At 50.2% G+C, this 20,723-nt stretch overlaps 1 protein-coding gene across 1 annotated transcript in view; it reads left to right on the plus strand.

Moving 5' to 3' along the window:
- The first annotated feature begins 1,865 nt into the window (after positions 1 to 1,865).
- Positions 1,866 to 20,723, plus strand: part of LOC122386263 (polyamine-transporting ATPase 13A2-like) — a 110,583-nt gene continuing 91,725 nt past the window's right edge. The window contains 13 exon segments of the mRNA XM_043375298.1: positions 1,866 to 2,362; positions 5,269 to 5,512; positions 5,930 to 6,097; positions 7,504 to 7,551; positions 8,703 to 8,857; positions 9,427 to 9,523; positions 10,179 to 10,286; positions 11,422 to 11,494; positions 13,849 to 13,980; positions 16,884 to 17,020; positions 18,535 to 18,717; positions 19,068 to 19,256; positions 19,569 to 19,778. Coding sequence (XP_043231233.1) covers positions 2,259 to 2,362; positions 5,269 to 5,512; positions 5,930 to 6,097; positions 7,504 to 7,551; positions 8,703 to 8,857; positions 9,427 to 9,523; positions 10,179 to 10,286; positions 11,422 to 11,494; positions 13,849 to 13,980; positions 16,884 to 17,020; positions 18,535 to 18,717; positions 19,068 to 19,256; positions 19,569 to 19,778 — 1,848 coding nt within the window. The 5' untranslated portion in view covers positions 1,866 to 2,258.

The raw sequence follows: 20,723 nt of genomic DNA on the forward strand, positions 1-20,723 counted from the left end.
GCAGGGGCCGGCCGAGTCCTGGAAGGTACTAGATTTGCCAGACACGTGCATGCCAGTGGACAACCACGGCGACCACTTGGTATGCCATTGGTCGCCTTTATGAGGGTCGCCGGTCGGCCGTCCGAACGATGGTCGAACGACGCAGTATATACCTACTAAATAGCTACGGGGAGTTGGAATATGTCTGTAGCTACCAGGAAATTTTCCACTGGGATGCAGCCGCGTAGGGAGGTAACGGACTCGAGAACTGCGAGTCGATTTGATGGGGGAGGGGCAGAGAATGGTTTGCGTGGGCAGAGGCGATTGGGTAGGGTGGGCAGAGACGAATGGATTGCGTGCTGCGTGGTCGCCAAAGATCGTCTTCTCGGTTGTCGTCGACAACGACAAAACGATACAATTTTTCACCCCTGGTCGTTCCATTCGTGGTTTCCGAAACCTGAATTTGGGGGGGGGGGCGATTCCGAACCTTTTAGCTCCAGCCCGGAATAGGGTTAATTTTACCCAAGGCCCTATATACCATTTTATCCGTCTCTCAGCTTCTTCTAACGCAGTCATCGACTGAACTTCGTATCATCATATAAATCATTCGTATTCCGTGGGCTCTAAAAATCCCACCCACGTAGGGTAAGGCGCCTAATTAGTGACCCCCGTCCCCCCTTAATTTGAACCGTCATTGCTCACGCTCTGTGGGTGCCACTGTATTACTGGCTTGATTTTCGCAGAGATCGCTCATTTTTCTATTAAAATATAGCCATTTTCTGCCCCAATATTCACTAACGTATTTGTAGTGAGCATAACTCTTCCCGATTAGCGACCGGGGAGGGTCGCTAATAAGTCTATGGGTTTTCCCATATTAAAAATGGCAAAAAAATGCGACGCCTGAAAAGATGAAATATGATCTCAAAAAGGTAACCTATACGCAAAGCACTCAATCACTCGAACAGGAACGTTTATCCAACACATTTACGTAAGTAAAAACTGATCACGTGATGCACCGAGGGCGAAAAGAAGGCGGAAACCCAAATTTTGCGGGCTATCTCGTATGATATTCGAGTTCCGCGCTGAATTCGGCATCTCTGCAGTCGGTGACGACATTTGGCATCCCCTGCCACACATTGCAAGCTTCAGCAACACCTCATTTTCATTTCTCTCTTTTCCCCTTTCTTTCCCAATTCTTAAGCTATTTGCGACCGTGTCAGGCGCAAATAGGAAATATGAGTTGCGACACATTTTTAACCGCCATGCAGTGCACAGTTGAGCGATTCACTATGGGAAAGCGACAATCATTTGAAAAAGGAATGTCGATTCAGAATAAAAAAGGTGCATCATCCTAATGTGCATCGCTTTTCATCAGAGAGGGCCCAAACACACACGTTTTGGATAAGAAACTCGTCATTTTTATTTAAACTCACCTGAAACGTCCCACCAGAAACATCAACGACCGGAAAATAATTTAATTTTATAACCAAAGTATGGCTGACCTTTTGACGATATTTTTACCCCGTTTTCTCCTGCCAGAATTTCTGTAGGGAGGTAGGTCGCAAATCGGAAAGGGTCGCTAATTAGGCACCTTACCCTATTGTCGGTGTAAGGCGCCCACTGGGCAGCGTGCACTCGGTGGCCTGCTGTCCCCTCCCGGACGTGGGGAGAGGGGGGGGGGGTCAGGGGACGGTCGCACTGACGCCGATTACTGCGGGGCCGGCCGGCAGCAGCTGATAAACACTGGTGAGATGGTCGGGGCGGGGGTGAGAGGGGGCTGGGGTCGGCGGACCGGAGCGGGGCGGCTCGGTCCAGCTCCAGTCACAGTGCCAGGGCAGACGCGGGGCCGCGGCGCGCGGACCGCGGGGCCCGGGCCCAGTCCAGACGCCGTCCGCCTGTGCGCCGCTCTCTGTGTTATCAGCGCCGCACCGCTGCCGTCGGGGGCTGGTACGGCCCGCAGTCCGGCGCGTGGTGTTGTGAGTGGAGCTCCGTCAGTGGGGTGCTCACTCTCAGCTGGACGGCTGGACGGCTACAGAGCCGCGCCGGGCGGCAGTGGGCTTCGAGTCAGTGCTCAGTGTCGGTAGCTGAAGCGCCTGCTATCGCCGAGTGAATCAGTCAGGGGTCTGTCTGAGGTGCCCACTGCCCAGCTGCCGCCGGCAGTCGGCGGTCAGACACAGCTGTCACCGGATCGGGCCAGTTTGTCACCCGACCGCACTCCGTCGGCCGACAGTGCCGACAGTCGAGCCGCCCGTGGTGACCCGCCGCCGAGCCGCGGCCCGATGGTGGCCACCGATGCCGCCGCCGTGCCCGACTATGGCACCCTGCGACCTGCCGCGGCCGCCGGAGATGACGGCACCAAGCGACTGCTCTCCGGCTCAGCACGGTGAGTCTTACTCTGACGAGTCGTCGACTTCGAGTCGCTGAGGACCGAGGAGTCATTGACCCGACACCCGGGCTCAATTGGATGATTGACGGCTGCTAATTCTGAGTCTAAACTCTAAAGTGACTGCTCACGGCATTTTCAATTGGGTATACTGACTCAGCGGGGCTGCCCATACCGTGATTAAAGTCTTGAATATCCACTGCACTACAGAGACCCGAGAAACTTTCCTACGCCGCCCTTTCGGGAGGGTCAGTTAGTGGAAAAATACCGTCTATGCTCACCGTCTTGCGTCTTGGGTAGGGTAGGGTATGGTAGGGTAGTGTAGGGTAGGGTAGGGTAGGGTAGTGTAGGGTAGTGTAGGGTAGGTTAGGGTAGGGTAGGGTAGTGTAGGGGTAGGGTAGGGTAGGGTAGGGTAGGGTAGGGTAGGGTAGGGGTAGGGTACTACCATACAAAACACTTGAACACCCCGCACCTATCACCAACCCTTACAGTTTAATTAAAAACAGCTACCCAAATCTATCCAAATAATACATCTTAAAATACAAGTCAATCACCCAAACTAATGCACCCGTAACATAACATAAATCAAAACATGCAGTTATCGCGTAAACCTGTACCTCTAGTTATCTTAAATTTACAAGCCATGGAGAATGATTGCAACTTGGCCACAGCTTTTCACTGTTTTTCTTGCATCCGTTGCATATTATGCACTACAATTTTGCGACACATTAAGTCACAATGTGCTAAAATATTTAGCGGTCACAACCTAGAGGAAAATGGCTCGTCTATTGCGCAGCATATACAAATGTGACGAAAGTACTGTATTCAGTAGGCCAAACCTTTTGCTGTTTGCGTTAGCAGTATCCGAAATTTCCATGGAAACCAGGTATGACTAAAATTATAAAAAGAGCTTTAAAAGTCGGACAGACAAAAAATACGAACCAACTATAACTGAAGCATCAAAGAAACGAACAATGATGGCTGGATACTTATCAGCGTTTCTTTATTGTCCCGCGCTAGCTTCTGTTGACGTCATTCCATCGGAGCTGGCTATAGTTCCCTTCGAACATTATCCGGGCATTATTTGACGTCCAGCTCCCGTGAGCCTTGACCTTGTGGAATTTGTAAACATCCAGTCAACTGTTTATGCAAATTAAAGTTATTAGTTCATGGCTTTCCCTAGTCAAATTTTGATTGAAGTCATTCTGTTTATAAAGTATAGCTCATATAGATTGGTATTTCAATTTGATGCTGTTGGAATCAAGGAGAGAAGGCTAAAGTAATCAACCAGAAGTGAATTGAAATGTTTGGAAACAAAATTCAGTCAACTTTTTTATACAATTCCGAGTCATTGTTAAGAAGTATTCTATGATTGTTAAGAAGTATTCCATGCTGCCCTCAGATCTGAACCTGCTGGTGAATCTATTTTCATGACTAACTATGCATCCTGATCCAGCAGTGATCAACAGTAGTCCTTTGCGGCACGGTACTTGAGCACATCAACACATAAAACATCTTTTTTGCCTGCATTTTCATATCATTTAAAAATAACAGGAGCTGAAAGGAGAGATCAAGATGGAAACTACCATACTTCTCCTGTTCAAGCTGTTTTCTGCTGAATAGGTCACAGTCATGATGTAAAACATCAGATTTTTTTAATGCAATGTATTCAATTAATGATTCTCCACATGTGAGGTAAGCCAGCATATTCCAGGTATTTTAGTTGGTATGTAGGTACCTGCCTGGTGCACACATCCTTCATTATCCTATGTACTTTTGTTATGTGTCTAAGTATTTTTTTTTTAGCTCACAAATTGTGCTTAATTTCATGCTCTCAACATCAAACAGTTTTTCATAACATATGAACATTTTAATTTTATCATCGGTATCGATTAAAAAGTAGATGTGGGCTTATGGTTATAGGGCTGATAGATTAAGCAATGCATGTAAAAATTGATTTATTTATTGAGGTGGTATGAGGTAAAGGTTTTTTGATTGGGAATTATTTATATGACATTGTTTATTTCTTTTTTCACATTTTGTACAATATTCAGTAGGTATTCATTTATCTACTTCTGCATATTTATCTTCCGTGAATTGTGTTAGGGTGCGTTCGGAGAGCGCGGAATATTCCCCGTCATCGTGAAAATTCCCCGTGTTGCGTTCGGAGAGGGACATTCCATACCGCCAATTTCAAGGATCGCCGCTTCTGCGCCAAGTTGAGTTCGTGGGATTTTGTTTGGGTTATTTGGGTTATTTGGTTATTTGGAACGCTACATCTATGGCAAGATGTAATAAGAATGAAGCTCTTGAAGAAAGAACAACTAAGAAAAATCACAATTATTTTCAAAAAGTCCCATCTGTACTGTGCCCCCCCCCCCCCGCCCACCCCAAACACACACAACACAACACTTCAAATTATCGTTTTCATTGCTTCAGAGGACAATCACACAACTGAGTAAGCATTATCAATTGTTGGATTTGCAATAAAACTGATCAGGGTGGAAACAAACGCAAGAAATATCCATTTATATTCAATAATATACTCACTCGAGCATATTGATGGGCGCCGCCATCTTGACGGGAACGACGCGTGAGATGCTTTTTAGATTCCGCGCTTTCCGCGTCCGTTCCGCGGAACTTTCCCCGGGAATCGCTCTCCGAACGGCACATTCGGCGGAAATTTCATGCCGGCGTGGAATATTCCCCGGGAATCTGCCTCTCCGAACGCACCCCTAGGTAGGGTAGCATCAACTGCTTTTAGAGAGAGATATGAAATATCAATATGAGCTATGGCTTCTATTTTGATGATGTGTAGGACACATAGTGATATTAGTTAATCAGCATTTTTTACCATCATCTGTCAGCTGTACCTATTTGTGCTGATTGCTGCTGTCCATCGCCAGGTACGTGCCTCTGCTGAATGACGGCCGGTCGCTGGACCACTGTGCCGTCATCAACAAGGGTACTGACGAGGAGCTGACGGCGCGCGGGTTCCGGCTGTCGGCGGCGCGCGCGGCGCTCTGCTGGCTGGCCACCCTGCTGCTGGCACTGGCGCCGCTGCTGCTGGCCTACTGGCGGCCCGACTGGAGACTGCGGCTGACCCACCGGCGCTGCCCGCTGCGCGACGCCACCGCCGTGCTGCTCAAGGTACGAGCTGTCCCCACGTCTGCCCATCGTTACGGCTGTGAATTATCGGCAGAGTAACGGGAGTGCCTGGGCTGTGCGGCGCTGACGGAAACCGGCAGAAGCTGAACTGCGTGGCGTTTACCTTCCTTTGCCTGGCAAACGTAGACGGAAAACGCTTTTTAAATTAGGGTCCCTTTAGTCGGATCTGGGTGGCCATCTAAGGGAGTGATTTCGCGGGTAAAATGGTACCTCATTTCTCGTCCTGTCTTTTTGATGCTCACAGTTCCCACACCAGCCGCTGTAACGGCCTCAATGCCACTTTCTTTGTATCTACTGCTCTTGCCATAGCCGTCTTCTTCTGTGTCGTAATATCTGTGTGATGTGTCTCAGTGCCTGTATCTGTGTGTGTGACCCTGACGAGTCACCCCGTCTTCCCAGGACGCGCACGGGCGTGTCACCGTGGAGTCGGTGGTCAGGGAGACGGCCGGGCCTGCCACGCCCGAGCGGTTCCGTATTGTCGACACTGAGGAGAGCGAGTCGGGCTCCGAGGGGCCGGCCGACAACACCGACAACAGTCCGCTGCTGCCGCTGAGACAGCGCGAACAGGTCAGTGAACGGTCACTGACCGGTCACAGCTCGTTCCCGCCTCGGGTCACTAACGGGTCACAGGTCGGTCCTGCCCCGGGCCCTGTTTCACGGTCGCCGCCAGCAGACTGCCAGAACACGTGTCAAATTGGGTCTCCATGGAGACATCAACAAACTCGTATCTCCAACATTACCACAATCTGTGACGTCAGCTCGCGAAAGGCGCTGGCATTGCGCTGGCAGCGGCCATGAAACAGGGCCCTGGTCTCTGACCGGTCACGGGTCGGCCCCGCCTCCGGTCACTGACGGGTAGCAGGTCAGTCCCAGTCCCCTGTCATTGTCTGCCGGTTACGGGTCAGGCCCGGCTCACAGGTCACTAAATCAGTTACAGATCAGTCCCAGCTCCCAGCTCACTGGTCACCGGCCGATCGCAGGTCATTCACAGGACACCCTGATCACCAAATACAGGCCAGTCGGTGAAAGGTCATCATACCAGCCACACGTCTATCTCTCTCCTGTCAAGAGTCAGCAACAATTAAGCAGATTCTCACGGTCTGGTGTTGGGGAGTGGCAGGGGCGATTCCTGGTGTGACAATGTGACGTCTGCTATTGGGTGGAGCTGTGGCGTAGTACCCTTACCATGTTTATCGGTGTCACGTAGTGTCAGTATGCTACCTTTGAACTTGATGACGTGCGTTCATCACACGAGATCCTCGTATTCTGGGAAGTCTGGCATTCCAGAAAACCTTGTCAGTGTTTACGATGTGGGTTGCGTAACACTGTACACGCCACACGACGTTCACATGGAATAGCACATGGTAATTTACCTTTTCCCTTTTCTCTTGCTACGACAGTAATATATGTCCCGAATGTGTGTGTCGTACCGCTCGTGGGTCCTCACTCCCTCTCCCCGGGGTCAATCCGACCTCTGTCCCACACTGTCAGCGGAGCGGGATATACTGATATCCCAGGTCACCTGACGACTGACATCCGACCACAGTGTTTTAGCTGGAGATCTTACCGATCAAAGGTCTAACCAGTATCGGCGATCGGCTGCAGCGAGGCACAGATCGAGCCAATGTGATAGGGGTATGGCACGCATAAATCGGTGTTTGGGGTGCTCTATGTATTTATGATAGGTTTCGTGTTTATTACTATTTTTGATAAGTGAATGATAAGTCAGAAAATGAAGAGAGAGACCGCTCTTATGGCGGGCTTGATTCCAAAATCAGCAGTCAGCACGTCGTCAGTGAATTTGAGAAAAATCGTGGATCGAGATGCAATGCTCGCCATTGACATTCACCAATTGTGCCCCAGCGCTGGTTTCATTGACTCGAGTGTCTAACCTGCCACCTCTGGTGACGTCATCTCCCCCTGTGTGTGATGTCACCCGCCCCACCCACGCCGTGCGCACGCTGTGTGCCCAGGTGGAACGGCCGTTAGCGGGTCTGCCGACCGACTCCGGTCAGCCCGAGGTACTGCCCACCCCCTCCGCCCTGACAGGGGCCGCGTGAGTGCGGTGCGGGGGCACGGTGATGGTACGGTACACACACTGACACAGACACGCATGGCCACAGACCGACCCGGTGCCGGCTCCCGGCGCCGGCTCCCGGCGCCGTGCTGACTGCTTGTGGTGGTGCCTCGCTTCGGTGGTGGGTGTTTGAGACGGGCGCCCTCTGTGACAGTGCCGCTGCCGGGCCGTCGGATATGCTGTATGGTTCTCCTCTTGTATTGATTCTCGTCTCTCATCGTCTCTTGTATCAATATATGATTGGTCTGGGTGCTACGTCGTCGTCATGTGACGCTCATATGTCGATCGAACGTCTCATGGTGGCTTCCACGCTGCCGTATATTGCTACAAACAGACAACCTAGCAGTCTTTTCCTTCCAACCCTTCATCTTTGGCAACACTATTCTGTAAGTCCTTGTTTCTTCTATCCATTGTATACGAGATACGAGTTGAATTGCCTACTGGTATGTTGAATATTATTAATACTGCTTAGTGTGATTCATTTATGATTTATTGCGGTGCATGCAGCTCGCCTTGGTTTACGCAGATGACACGTTTTTGTCCTTTGCTTTGCTGCTTATGATACATACTTTACTTGTTTTTGTAACTTTTGTGACGTCTACGACTCGCCTAGATTTCATTGACACACGCGTTTTTTGCTTATTGTCCTTGGTATATGTTAGCTTTTTGCGACTCATTTTGTTCACTTCTTTTGTATGACATCATCCAACTGTTCACACACTTCACACGTCACGCATTTCCCGGCTTTGAAAGGCTCAGATTCATAAAATAAAGACCTCAGCTGGCATTGTCCGTATATTAAGAACGTGTATCGTCCGTGTATTGCGAAGCACACTTTGAAATGTCCAATCTTGTGATTGCTAGCTAATGGTTTTCTTTGGTCATAACCTTACCTAATCAATTGTGTCATTTATCTCCGATGAGCTTCAGTAACAACCACACTGAAACATGGATAACTTGCTTTGATATGCCTCCTTAGCTAGTGCATTAATAATCCAATAACCCATCTTACCGGACTGCTGCGATACTCATGCCATATCCAGCCGCCCTATGGTGACACTCGTATCCTAACTACCACTCACCGCTCGTCGGCAGGGCTACCTACGCTACTTCTGGGCCTACCACCTCAAGTACACGTGGGACCACCTGTCGGGCCGGTTCGTCCAGCTGAGCGGTCTCGACCGAGATGTGACCGTGCACGAGCTGCTGGAGCAGAGCCGCGGCTTCTCGGAGGACCAGCGGGACGCTAGGTGGGTCCGGTGAGACTAGAGACTAGAGAGATGATGTCACTAGACTAGAGACTAGAGATGTCAATCAGATACCAACTTTTTGGTATACCGATACCAAACCGAACCAACTTGGTATTTGGTATTTCAAGGCTAAAGCATCTGGTATTTTGTTGGTATTATCGATCCTCACTTATGTATGTATAAGGGTCCGTGAATTCGGTAAAAAGTTGGTATTTTCCTGGTATTCCCAGGTTGGTTTGGTTTCGGTATTTGTCCATGGATATTGTTGGTTTGATATCGGTTTCCCGATTTTCTGTAATTGATATCGTTAGTCCGGTGATCCGGTCTGACCGAGCATGGGTTACCCTCTGTGACAGGATTTACTGTGACGACCAGTCAGCTGTGTATTTGACGTGCTTTTAGGACCGTATGAAGTGATGCGCCACTCACAGTTTGTCCTTCCCTCTGCGGCAGGATTGGATTTGTTGCGGCGACCAGCATGTTGTATGTGTTGGACAGCGTGTTGAACTTGTACGCCCGTAACGAATGACGCGCCACTCACAGCTGACCCTTCCTCTCCTCCCCGGCAGGCTGTCGCTGTACGGTGCGAACCTGATCACGGTCGAGGTGAAGTCGTACCTGAAGCTGCTGGTCGAGGAGGCGCTCAACCCGTTCTACATGTTCCAGGTGGGTACTAGAGTACCATCCGCACTTAACCCTCTTAGGGTTATGTGGACGCCCCACTTACGACACCAACTCTGAAACAGACGATTCATAGCGCTAGTGCGTGCGTGGTGTAGTACGTAAAAACATAGTTGAAATGATATGACAGGTGTTTGGAAGTTTGTAGGTGAGACTGCAGTACATCATATTGCATTTACACAGACACCATATCTCGCAGTTGCATATGACAACAATTAAACATGCATATCACACGGTTGAATAGCATTCGTGAATTGGATGTGATTCGAATCAGTGCGGTATTTTTCCATTTAGCTGCGCTTTTATTGTACTTGACTCTTAAATTTCCCGGTATGTCGCAAGCTGTAAAAATTTGTAATTGGTGTCATGGGTATAATTCTTTATCAAACAAATTTGTTATCCGTGCCTTGCCCCATTATGAATTGCTAGCTACATCAGTCATTGACAATGACGAAGGCTACAGAACTCCACAATATGGTCCTCTGGGCGCGCTCACTGCATTCATTATTACAGGCTAAATCGCCCAGGTGAGTTCCATCTCCCCTTCCCCCTCCCCTCTCCCTTGCTCCCTTCCTCTCTCCCAGCTCTACGGTACACCGGCTCTGAACACCCCCACCCCACCCTGTGCCGGCCGTTGCAGGTCGCCAGTCTGACTCTGTGGTCCATGGACAACTACGTCATCTACGCAGCCTGCATCTTCACCATATCGGTCATCTCCATCGGAGTCTCACTGTTCGAGACGCGGAAGGTGCGTGCCTCCCCGCCCCTCTCTCTCTCCTCTCTCTCTCTCTCTCTCTCTCTCTCTCTCTCTCTCTCTCTCTCTCTCTCTCTCTCCCTCCCTCCCAATCACATGACGGGGGAATCCCTCTGAGGACATCGGTCCGCCGCTCGTCCCACGAGTTTCCTGTTCTGTCTGGTGATGCCGGACGGAGCTGGATAACACGGGATGGACCAGCTGGGGCTTCAGGGGGAGGGTGTTTGTGGGTCAGGGGTGCTTTGTCGGACGGCACGGGCTGGAGGGGGTCAGATGTAACTCTGCTGGACGGCACAGGCTGTATAACGACTCTCGGCAGTAAACGACCCGGTTGGGCTTGCGTCTGCTGAGACTGAAAGGGGCACTGGGCGGCACAGGGTGGTTGGGGCTGACAGTATGGGGCTAGGGTGGTGAGGGTTTCTGGTTTATGGAATGTTAAGTATTGGAGGGAACAGCATGTTCATATTTATGTCGTTCTTCTATTGCTGTTTGGTTATTCCATGTAATTGAGCTAACTAATGCAGTTTTAGCACGTGCTTAAAGGGACCCTCCCACCTTAACATTAGATTTGAGTTGAGATAGCCAAAATGGGGTCCCTGGCTCACAATTACCGGTTTCGGCACTCACAACATCGAGAAATGCCTTAAATCGGAAATATTGAATTTCAAAATTGCAGCATTTTGATTCAGAGGGGCTAATGCATAGGAATACCCCTCTGAATGTGTGACGTGAGCGCAGATATCTAACGATTTTTAAATGTTTGACTAAAACGTTTTGTAGCACGCGATGGTATATGCTGCTTTGCGCGCAACAAATGCCGCACTTTCAAAAAAAGTCGCTAGGAACAGCGGAGATCCCAAAAAGTAAGCAAAAGTAAAAGTCAAATAATATCTTGAAAACCGGTGAATATTTTTCGATGAAATTTGGTAGATATTCGTTTTTGCTCTTTCTGAACCGAGCGACATCACTTTCATGATAATTCATTAACTTTTTTGAAGGTGGGAGGGTCCTTTTAAGTGAGATTTGATGAAGCAATGCAGCGATGTCGCTGTGTATTGCGATTCCATGCCGCCCGCATTTCCGTGTGTGTGGCTGTTGACGCATTGGCCCGCTGCCCTCTGTCCGGCAGCAAAGTGAGACCCTGCGGGACATGGTGCTGGCCTCTGCCGTCGGTACCGTCATGGTGCGACGAGACGACGGAGGTGAGTACTGTGTACCGCACACTGAACTGTACCGCATACTGCACTGTACAGCGTACCACATTGTACCGCACACTACTGTACACTACTACACAGTGTACCACACACAGCAACAACGTATCGCACACTGCACTATACCGCGCACTGCACTGCAGAGCGTACCGCACACTGTACCGCATAGCGTACCACAGTATACCACGTAGGATACCGAGTTATAGTACAGCAGCAGTGTATCACAAAGTGTATCACACTCGTCACACTAAGCGCACCACAAGGAGTCACACATCGGGAATACAGTTCATACTACACAGTACTACACAGCATACCGGCTTTCAGTGTACGTCCACACATCGTGATACCTCAGTGTGTTACCCATGACTGTACCTCACAGACTCACATGGTACCACACAAAGTACCGAATCATGTGCAGTTTACCGCAGGATGCTGCAACCCAGAGCAGCTTATCTGACGCAGTAAAACCATGCACATTATCCCAGGACCAGACACATAGGCTGATGCAAGTGTTGTCGTTGTCCAAAGATACAGCCTGCTGCATACACCTAACCCAAGGACATTTAGCGGTGAGGCTGGTCCATTCGTTCAGTTGTTTTCACATCTGCTGTGGCGGCAACACAATATCGGCATTATCTGCGAGTTTTTCGTACTCTAACGCGCCTCCTGCTGTAAGATAGTGTTTATTGCTGTACTGTTTTGTTTTTAGTGGGACCACAGCTGAAATTCCCAGCCGGAGCAGACGGTTCTCCTTCCCACATCTTAGGTTTGGGATGAATACGAAACTAAGGCCCGTGTTCGATGTTGTAGAGACGGTTAACCTTCCAGGCGGTTGGGGGGCATTTTTTGCCCCCTTTAGTTTTTTTCGATATATCTCGAGAACCGCTGCGCCGATCGTCACCAAACTTTCAGTACCCTCCCGTGAATAACTATTGCACATTGTGGCAAAAAATTTCCAAAGGCTATGATAGGTTGGACGCTAATGACGTCAGAATGACGTCATTTCTGCCATTTTCGACTCAAAAAAGGTTTTGCGAGAAGAGCTGTCAGGCCTACAGCTTTAGAGATACAGAAAAATGTTTCGGACATAAAAGGTGTAGAATTTACAGGACTACAAAACTGCTATCTCGGATTTTTGAAATTTTTGGATTTTGACCCCCCCCCCCCAAAAAAAAAATATTTTTTGAATATAATAGCCGAAAAATCCAAAATGTTTTTTGAATTTCGAAAAAAACCGGAAGATATGTGATAGTCCCCAGCGCCTTTTATCTACATACCAAATTTGAAATCGATACCTCTGTTTTTGGCCAAGTTATAGCGAAAAAACTTCAAAATTGATGACGTCAAATTTTCAAACTCAATTTTTAGCAATTCTAGACCTCGTAGCGCAAAAAAAAGACCACCATTAGACTCCCCGTGACAAGCTGCATTGAATCGATACCCATTTTATGCAAAAATATCAACTTTGAAATTTGACCTTTTTGACCTGACCTTGACCTGACCTCCACCAGAAAGTGACCTAAACCGTGCCTGATGGTCTTATAACCAACACCATTGAGTTGAAAATGAAAAAACTGGCCATAAAACATGCATCGCACAACCTTAGTAAAGTTGGGTTCATGTGGTGACCCTTGGTGACCTTTGGTGACCTGACCTGTGACCTGACCTGGTATGACCAGTGACCTCTAATAGCAACATATGTACTAGACAACTGATGCCCTATCGCTGATTTTCGACAAAATGCGTTTTACTCGGTGTTATGTTATAGCGCTTTCCCTAGAAGCACCGTGAACGGTGTAACATTTTATCTTTGACCTGACCTGTGACGTCATCGGTGACCCCCAGGTCAATGAAATTTGGTTTCCTTCGACAAATTCGACAGGGCTATCGAACGCCGTTTGAATTTTCCGGATCCGTCCAGTAGTTTCGAAGATACGGGGGGGGGGGCAATAAAATGCCCCCCCCCCCCACCGCGCGGAAGGTGGCCGGGAGGCCCACCGCCTGCCGGGTTAATGTGTACTCTTATCACCCCGTGTTCGGTGTTCCAACACGGTGGATGTGTGCTCTCTTCACCCCGTGTTCGAGGTTCCCAGACGGTGGAGGTATGCTCTCATCACCCTCTGTTCGGTGTTACAGAGACGGTGGAGGTGTGCTCTCATTGCCCCGTGTTCCAGAGACGGTAGATGTGTGTTCTCACCACCCCATGTTCGGTGTTCCCATAGGGTGGTGTGCTCCCTTCACCCCGTGTTCGGGGTTCCCAGACGGTGGATGTGTGCTCTCACCACCCTGTGTTCGGTGTTCCACAGACGGTGGAGGTGTGCTCTCACCGGTACTCGATGTTCCAGAGACGGTGGAGGTGTGCTCGGAGCGGCTGGTGCCCGGCGACGTCCTGGTGCTGCCGGAGAGCGGCTGCAGCATGGCCTGTGACGCCGTCCTGGTCACCGGATCCTGCATTGTCAACGAGTCCATGCTCACAGGTGCGCGCTGCCACCGGGTCGGTCGGACGGACGGGGTCGGGGAGGGGTTGGACAGAGGTCGGGTCAGACAGAATGGCGCGCCAGGGTCAGCCAGGAGGGAGAGTCCGCTTGAGCTTATGTCTTCGTATATTTGTCGACGGTGGAACTCAGATGACGGTCGATGCTGTATGGAGAATGTGGCGTTCCGGGTACTAAAACGCAGTTGCAGTGTAAAAGCTAGCTGACGACGGTGTAGCAGTCAGCTGACGGCGGTGTAACCGTCATCGGGGCCCCGTTTCATAAAGCGAGTCCGTAACTTACGCCGGTTTTTTGGTATTGTATTACAAGTGCATGTGAAGCGACGACAATAGTTTAAATCGTTGAATTTTTTTTATCTTGCAAGCAAGAACAGCAGGGAGAAGGGGAAATGAATTTATCGCTTCACATGCACCTGTAACACAAGACCAAAAACCGGCGTAAGTTACGGACTCGCTTAATTAAAGGTAGTGTGCCACCTTTGAAAGATTTCCCATTTTATTTTTCCTAGGATAAGAAGCTTCTGTTTTTACCTAATATCGCAAAGAAAATAAAAAATGGGCCTGGAATAGTGCCTTTTTCGCCTAAAAGTTAATCGGTTTTTCGATATGTATAACAACTGTAGTGGGCTGACCTGCAAACAGGCGTCGGCAACAATCGCGAATGCGGCGCACATGTGACAATAAGCAAAGGTCATTATAGAGTTACGACGTACGGGAATGAGTTCAGCTGTCTAATCGTAGACAACACAATGTCGAGCCTTAAACTGTAAGCCTGTATTGGTATTGTTTCTTTTATTTGGCTGTCAAACATTATTTATGGTTTGAAATATGATTTTATGTAAAATAATTGATATGAAAAAGCCGTCTCTTAAGTTATGACCCCATTTCACCACACGCAAGTGGCAGAAATGACAATGATCAGCTGACGCATTTTTCTTGGCCGAAGTCAGAGCGCGCGGCCCGACGCACCACCACCGCACCACAAAGTATGAGCAGAAGCCGCGCCCAAAGCCAGGGCCCCGGTAACGTGAGGTAGCCGAGTCGGGGCAGCGTGCGCTGACCCAAGCCGGGGCCGCAGCTTTGGGCGCGGTCTACCGCATCCCCGCGGGCAGCCCCGGGCTATCACATGACACCGGGAGGACGCGCGGCCCCGGCTTGGGTCAGCGCACGCTGCCCCGACTCGGCTACCTCACGTTACCGGGGCCCTGGCTTTGGGCGCGGTCTACCGCACCACCTAACAGGCGTGTTCGAAACCGCAGGAGATGATGATGAACGGATTTATCGAAACTTGATTGGATGAGCATATCGGTAATAGCGATTTCAGTGTGTGCATTTATTGTTCATAGTGGTGTGAAATGTGGTTGGGGTACGACCGACAACCCGTCGGGGCGAATTTCGCACTGGGGTACTCAAAATTTGAAGAATTTAAGACGTTTCCATGAGTTTTGAAGGTATGGATAAGTTCTAAAAATCCGGTTCTCCTTATCTGGGCCATTAACTCCATACGGTCCAGGAAAGCTGGCACACTACCTTTAAAGGTAGTGTGCCACCTTTGAAAGATTTCCCATTTTATTTTTCCTAGGATAAGAAGCTTCTGTTTTTACCTAATATCGCAAAGAAAATCAAAAATGGGCCTGGAATAGTGCCTTTTTCGCCTAAAAGTTTATCGGTTTTTCGATATGTATAACAACTGTAGTGGGCTGACCTGCAAACAGGCGTCGGCAACAATCGCGAATGCGGCGCACATGTGACAATAAGCAAAGGTCATTATAGAGTTACGACGTACGGGAATGAGTTATCAGCTGTCTAATCGTAGACAACACAATGTCGAGCCTTAAACTGTAAGCCTGTATTGGTATTGTTTCTTTTATTTGGCTGTCGAACATTATTTATGGTTTGAAATATGATTTTATGTAAAATAATTGATATGAAAAAGCCGTCTCTTAAGTTATGACCCCATTTCACCACACGCAAGTGGCAGAAATGACAATGATCAGCTGACGCATTTTTCTTGGCCGAAGTCAGAGCGCGCGGCCCGACGCACCACCACCGCACCACAAAGTATGAGCAGAAGCCACGCCCAAAGCCAGGGCCCCGGTAACGTGAGGTAGCCGAGTCGGGGCAGCGTGCGCTGACCCAAGCCGGGGCCGCAGCTTTGGGCGCGGTCTACCGCATCCCTGCGGGCAGCCCCGGGCTATCACATGACACCGGGAGGACGCGCGGCCCCGGCTTGGGTCAGCGCACGCTGCCCCGACTCGGCTACCTCACGTTACCGGGGCCCTGGCTTTGGGCGCGGTCTACCGCACCACCTAACAGGCGTGTTCGAAACCGCAGGAGATGATGATGAACGGATTTATCGAAACTTGATTGGATGAGCATATCGGTAATAGCGATTTCAGTGTGTGCATTTATTGTTCATAGTGGTGTGAAATGTGGTTGGGGTACGACCGACAACCCGTCGGGGCGAATTTCGCACTGGGGTACTCAAAATTTGAAGAATTTAAGACGTTTCCATGAGTTTTGAAGGTATGGATAAGTTCTAAAAATCCGGTTCTCCTTATCTGAGCCATTAACTCCATACGGTCCAGGAAAGCTGGCACACTACCTTTAAACGAGGCCCTGGCGGCGGTATAGTCATCTGCCGGCGCTGTAACCGTCATCTGACCGCTGCGCCGCCGTAGGGGAGAGTGTGCCGGTCACCAAGACCCATCTGACGGCGGTGTAGCCGTCATCAGGCCAGACCCGGGGGAGAGTGTCACTCCCTAACAATCCTGCCGCAGGGGAGAGTGTCACTCACTCCCTCACACTCCTGCCGCAGGGGAGAGTGTCACTCCCTGACACTCCTGCCGCAGTGGAGAGTGTCACTCCCTCCCACTCCTGCCGCAGGGGAGAGTGTACCGGTGACCAAGACGCAGCTAACGCAGCACGAGGAGGGCGAGCTTTTCTCGCCCGAGAGCCACCGGCGACACACGCTGTTCTGCGGAACAAAGGTCATCCAGACGCGCTACTACGGCAATACTCCGGTTAGTACCCGTCGCTACTACGGCAATACTCCGGTTAGTACCCGTCGCTACTACGGTAATACTCCGGTTAGTACCCGTCGCTACTACGGTAATACTCTGGTCAGTAACTATCACTACCACGGCAATACTCCGGTCAGTCACTGTCGGTACTACGGCAATGCTCCGGTCAGTAACTGTCGCTATTACGGCAATGCTCCGGTCAGTAACTGTCGCTATTACGGCAATGCTCCGGTCAGTCACTATCGCTTTTTGACGTTCGTTTTTGACGTAGTGGCGATATTCCGACAATTTTTTTTTTTGTCACCTTGACAGTGACACTCCTTTGATTGCCATAGTGAAAATAACCTGTCCAAAACTTACTTGACTAACAAGCTTTTCAACATCTAGTGCATATTATACTTTTTTACGTATTTGTAACGCCAGCGATGAATAACCCATTTTTATAGATGCTATGTGTGGTGATTGAATGTCAGTCACCAATGCCAGCCTTTTTTGTCAGGGCGCACGGAATAGTCAGGTGATGCGCTTGCCCGTTTGCCGTGTGTTTTGCTGTGTTGGGAATATTGTGGACGGAGCCAGGAAAAGACATCCATTCTCGTGTGTCTGTGTGCACGCGTCTGGAGGTTTGGTTACGAAGGGCGTGTGACTTTCGTACCTGCTGTGACCCCTTCGCTCAGTGCATGAACGACCTTGTTATCCTGGTTGGTCAATGGTCATTGCTCACAAGTGCAGGGGCGCGGGAACTACTTTCAGACTGGGGGGGGGGGGGGGGGGCACACCATGATAGAGATCAACCTAGGGTACCCCCAAATTTAGTTTTCTCGCCGGTTTTAGGCCACTTATTTTTCATCCCTTGGCTTTTTCAACAAAAAAGAAAACATTTGCAAAAAAGTGCGGTATTCCGTCTTAAAGTTGTGGGGGCACCGCCCCCACGGCCCTAAAGTTAGGGGGGCAAGCTGCCCCCACTGCCCCCCCGGTTCCCGATGCACAAGTGTGAAAAGAGGGAGAAGGATCCAAATTTACCGAGTCATGATTGAATTGAAGAGCTTCGTCGACCGCTCGACTGTGTTCCATCTGTGTCACAAAAGGCGGCAGTACCACAGGTGGTACTGGAGGCGCGTGTTTTTCCACGTTGTAGTCACATGCAGCTCATTTTGTCGATATCAGTCCAACTGGCACCTCCCATCTCACTCCGCTGACACTTGTATGGCGGGGCCGACTACAGGACGAATGTATAACACCTGTTGCAGCCGGGTACGATCTGCCGTGACGATATAAACATGTGTGAACTACGAGGTGTTCTCGGTTTATCGATCACACTGTATGCATTTGTATGGCTTGGCTGTTGGTCGGGTCTGAGAGGCACTGTTCTGATCTGACCCAGCCATCTGACCGGAGCGAAACCGATCATCTGATCTGACCCAGCATCTAACCGGAGCTAACCCGATCGTCTGATCTAACCCATCCAGCTAACCGGAGCTAACCCTATCGTCTGATCTGACTCCAACCGGCAGGTTCTCGCCGTGGTGATTCGAACCGGCTTCAGCACCGCCAAGGGGGAGCTGATTCGCTCCATCCTCTTCCCCAAGCCGATGGGCTTCAAGTTCTACAAGGACTCGATGAAGTTCATGGGCTTCATGTTCATGCTGTCGCTGATCGGCATGGTGTACACTGTGTACATGTACATCAGCAGAGGGGTGAGAAGCGACTGGGGCGGGTACCGGTGCCAGTCAGCAGCACCGGAACCGGAACATTTTGGCACTTCATTGATAAGGTTATGAGCCATTTCTACTGATGCAATGAGACAAGCACAGTTCGTTGCAGTGCGCTCTGTTCATCGAATTAGTTTGCCTAGACATTCAGTCAGAGTTTCACACATTTCTCGATAAATGTGGGGAGCGAACGTTGAAGCGAGGTTATCTGAAACCGAAATCGGGCACCGCCCCACCCACTGAACATATATATCATGCTCTTCACCCCGACCGTTACCCGCGACCCGCAGCACTGCATGTATGAACACCCTCCCCCGTCCCCCGGTCGCCGTCAGAACTCGCCACAGGTGACGGTGCTGCGCGCGCTGGACATCATCACCATCGTGGTGCCTCCCGCCCTGCCGGCCGCCATGACGGTCGGCACTGTGTACGCCCAGAACAGACTCAAGGTGGCCAGCATCTTCTGCATCTCGCCGCCGCGCATCAACGTCTGCGGCAAGCTGAAGCTGTTCTGCTTCGACAAGGTGCGGTATGCGGAGAGCCTGGCTGATCGGGGGGGGGGGGGAGAGGACCTTCCTGTGGAATCTAGATTTGGTGGATGTGTACGGTGGAAGGATGCAGGGAAGACGCTGGACGGTGGACGATAGATGTGGACTTTGAACGATGGACATTTATGGATAGTGGATGGTGGACGGGGTGATGGACGGTAGAGGTAAACAGTGGACAGTGGATGGTGAATTCTGTCCGGTGGCTGGTGGCTGGTGGATGGGTATTGTGAGTCAGAATAGGTACCCCAGTGGTGTACGACTCACCGTCCTGATCCCCGCCCCCGACAGACGGGCACGCTGACTGAGGACGGCCTGAGTATGTGGGGCGTGGTGCCCTGCGCGCCGGCCGGCTTCTCGCCCCCGGAGCGCGACGTCCGCGCGCTGAGCGACTCCAGCGAGCTGAAGGTGGCGCTGGCCTCCTGCCACGGCCTGACCCGGCTGGCTGGCCAGCTGATCGGCGATCCGCTCGACATCCAGATGTTCGAGGCCACAGATTGGGTGAGTACCGAGCCGCGCATGGCCTGGCCACGGCGCCTCGCTTTGTCGGCGCTATCCACCTTCTCATGAATTATCCTTGTATGTTTCAATTACCAATCGGACGCGACTTTGCTGCGGGCTATCAGCTGTCGACCCTCTCGCAGCTCGAGGGAGATCGCTCAACTGTCTGCAGAATCCGTGCTGCCGAACGCCTCAGTCATTTGTTGCTGCCTATAGCCATCGGTCACTTCAATGTGCTACATAAATCAGGAAGCAGTTAGGTTGCGATAACGGATTCAATAACTGAGATGGCTGTTCAGAGCTTAGACTCAGCCAACTTCATTTAATGTTTGACACAGGATAGTCGATAGTTGACCAAATAATTTGGAGCCACTTGGAAAAACTAAATGAAACAGGGAGCCTTCCCTTGAAAAGGTTGGGAGGACTACAAAGGAAAAAGAACGACCGTTTCAAAAAGAAGCGTCGGTATTTTTTCTGACGCGTTTAAGGCTGATGTCTACTGCCTGGATTGTCCAGCTTGCTTGGCGAGGCGTGACGCCCACTTACTGCATTGATTTGGTATGCTGCAGGTGTGTTGAGCCCTGCCAAATGGCCAGGTCGATATAATTGGCTCAGTGGGCCGTCGCCAGGAGGTGCCACATTGTACTGAGCACTCAGATGGCTTACACTGATTCGCTCCACAAAGTTAGGCTATGATTTTTTTTGTAATATGGCTGGCTACGTACCGTGGGTACTTATTTGCTTATTTTGTTTGCGCACGGCTCAATATGCAATGAGGAATCGTTTCGAAAACATACATTACTGCCTTGATAAATACATGTATAGTGCACGCACATTACTGCCTAGAAAGTGGTATGGTGACTGAATGAATGAGTCAGTATTGTAATGTTTCGATTAGGCCACGTACATACGCGCCGCCGAGTGGCAGAACTTTTTCAAGCTCTG

This window comes from Amphibalanus amphitrite, unplaced genomic scaffold, assembly GCF_019059575.1.
Source record: "Amphibalanus amphitrite isolate SeventyFive unplaced genomic scaffold, NRLGWU_Aamphi_draft 000245F_arrow, whole genome shotgun sequence".
NCBI lineage: Eukaryota > Metazoa > Arthropoda > Thecostraca > Balanomorpha > Balanidae > Amphibalanus > Amphibalanus amphitrite.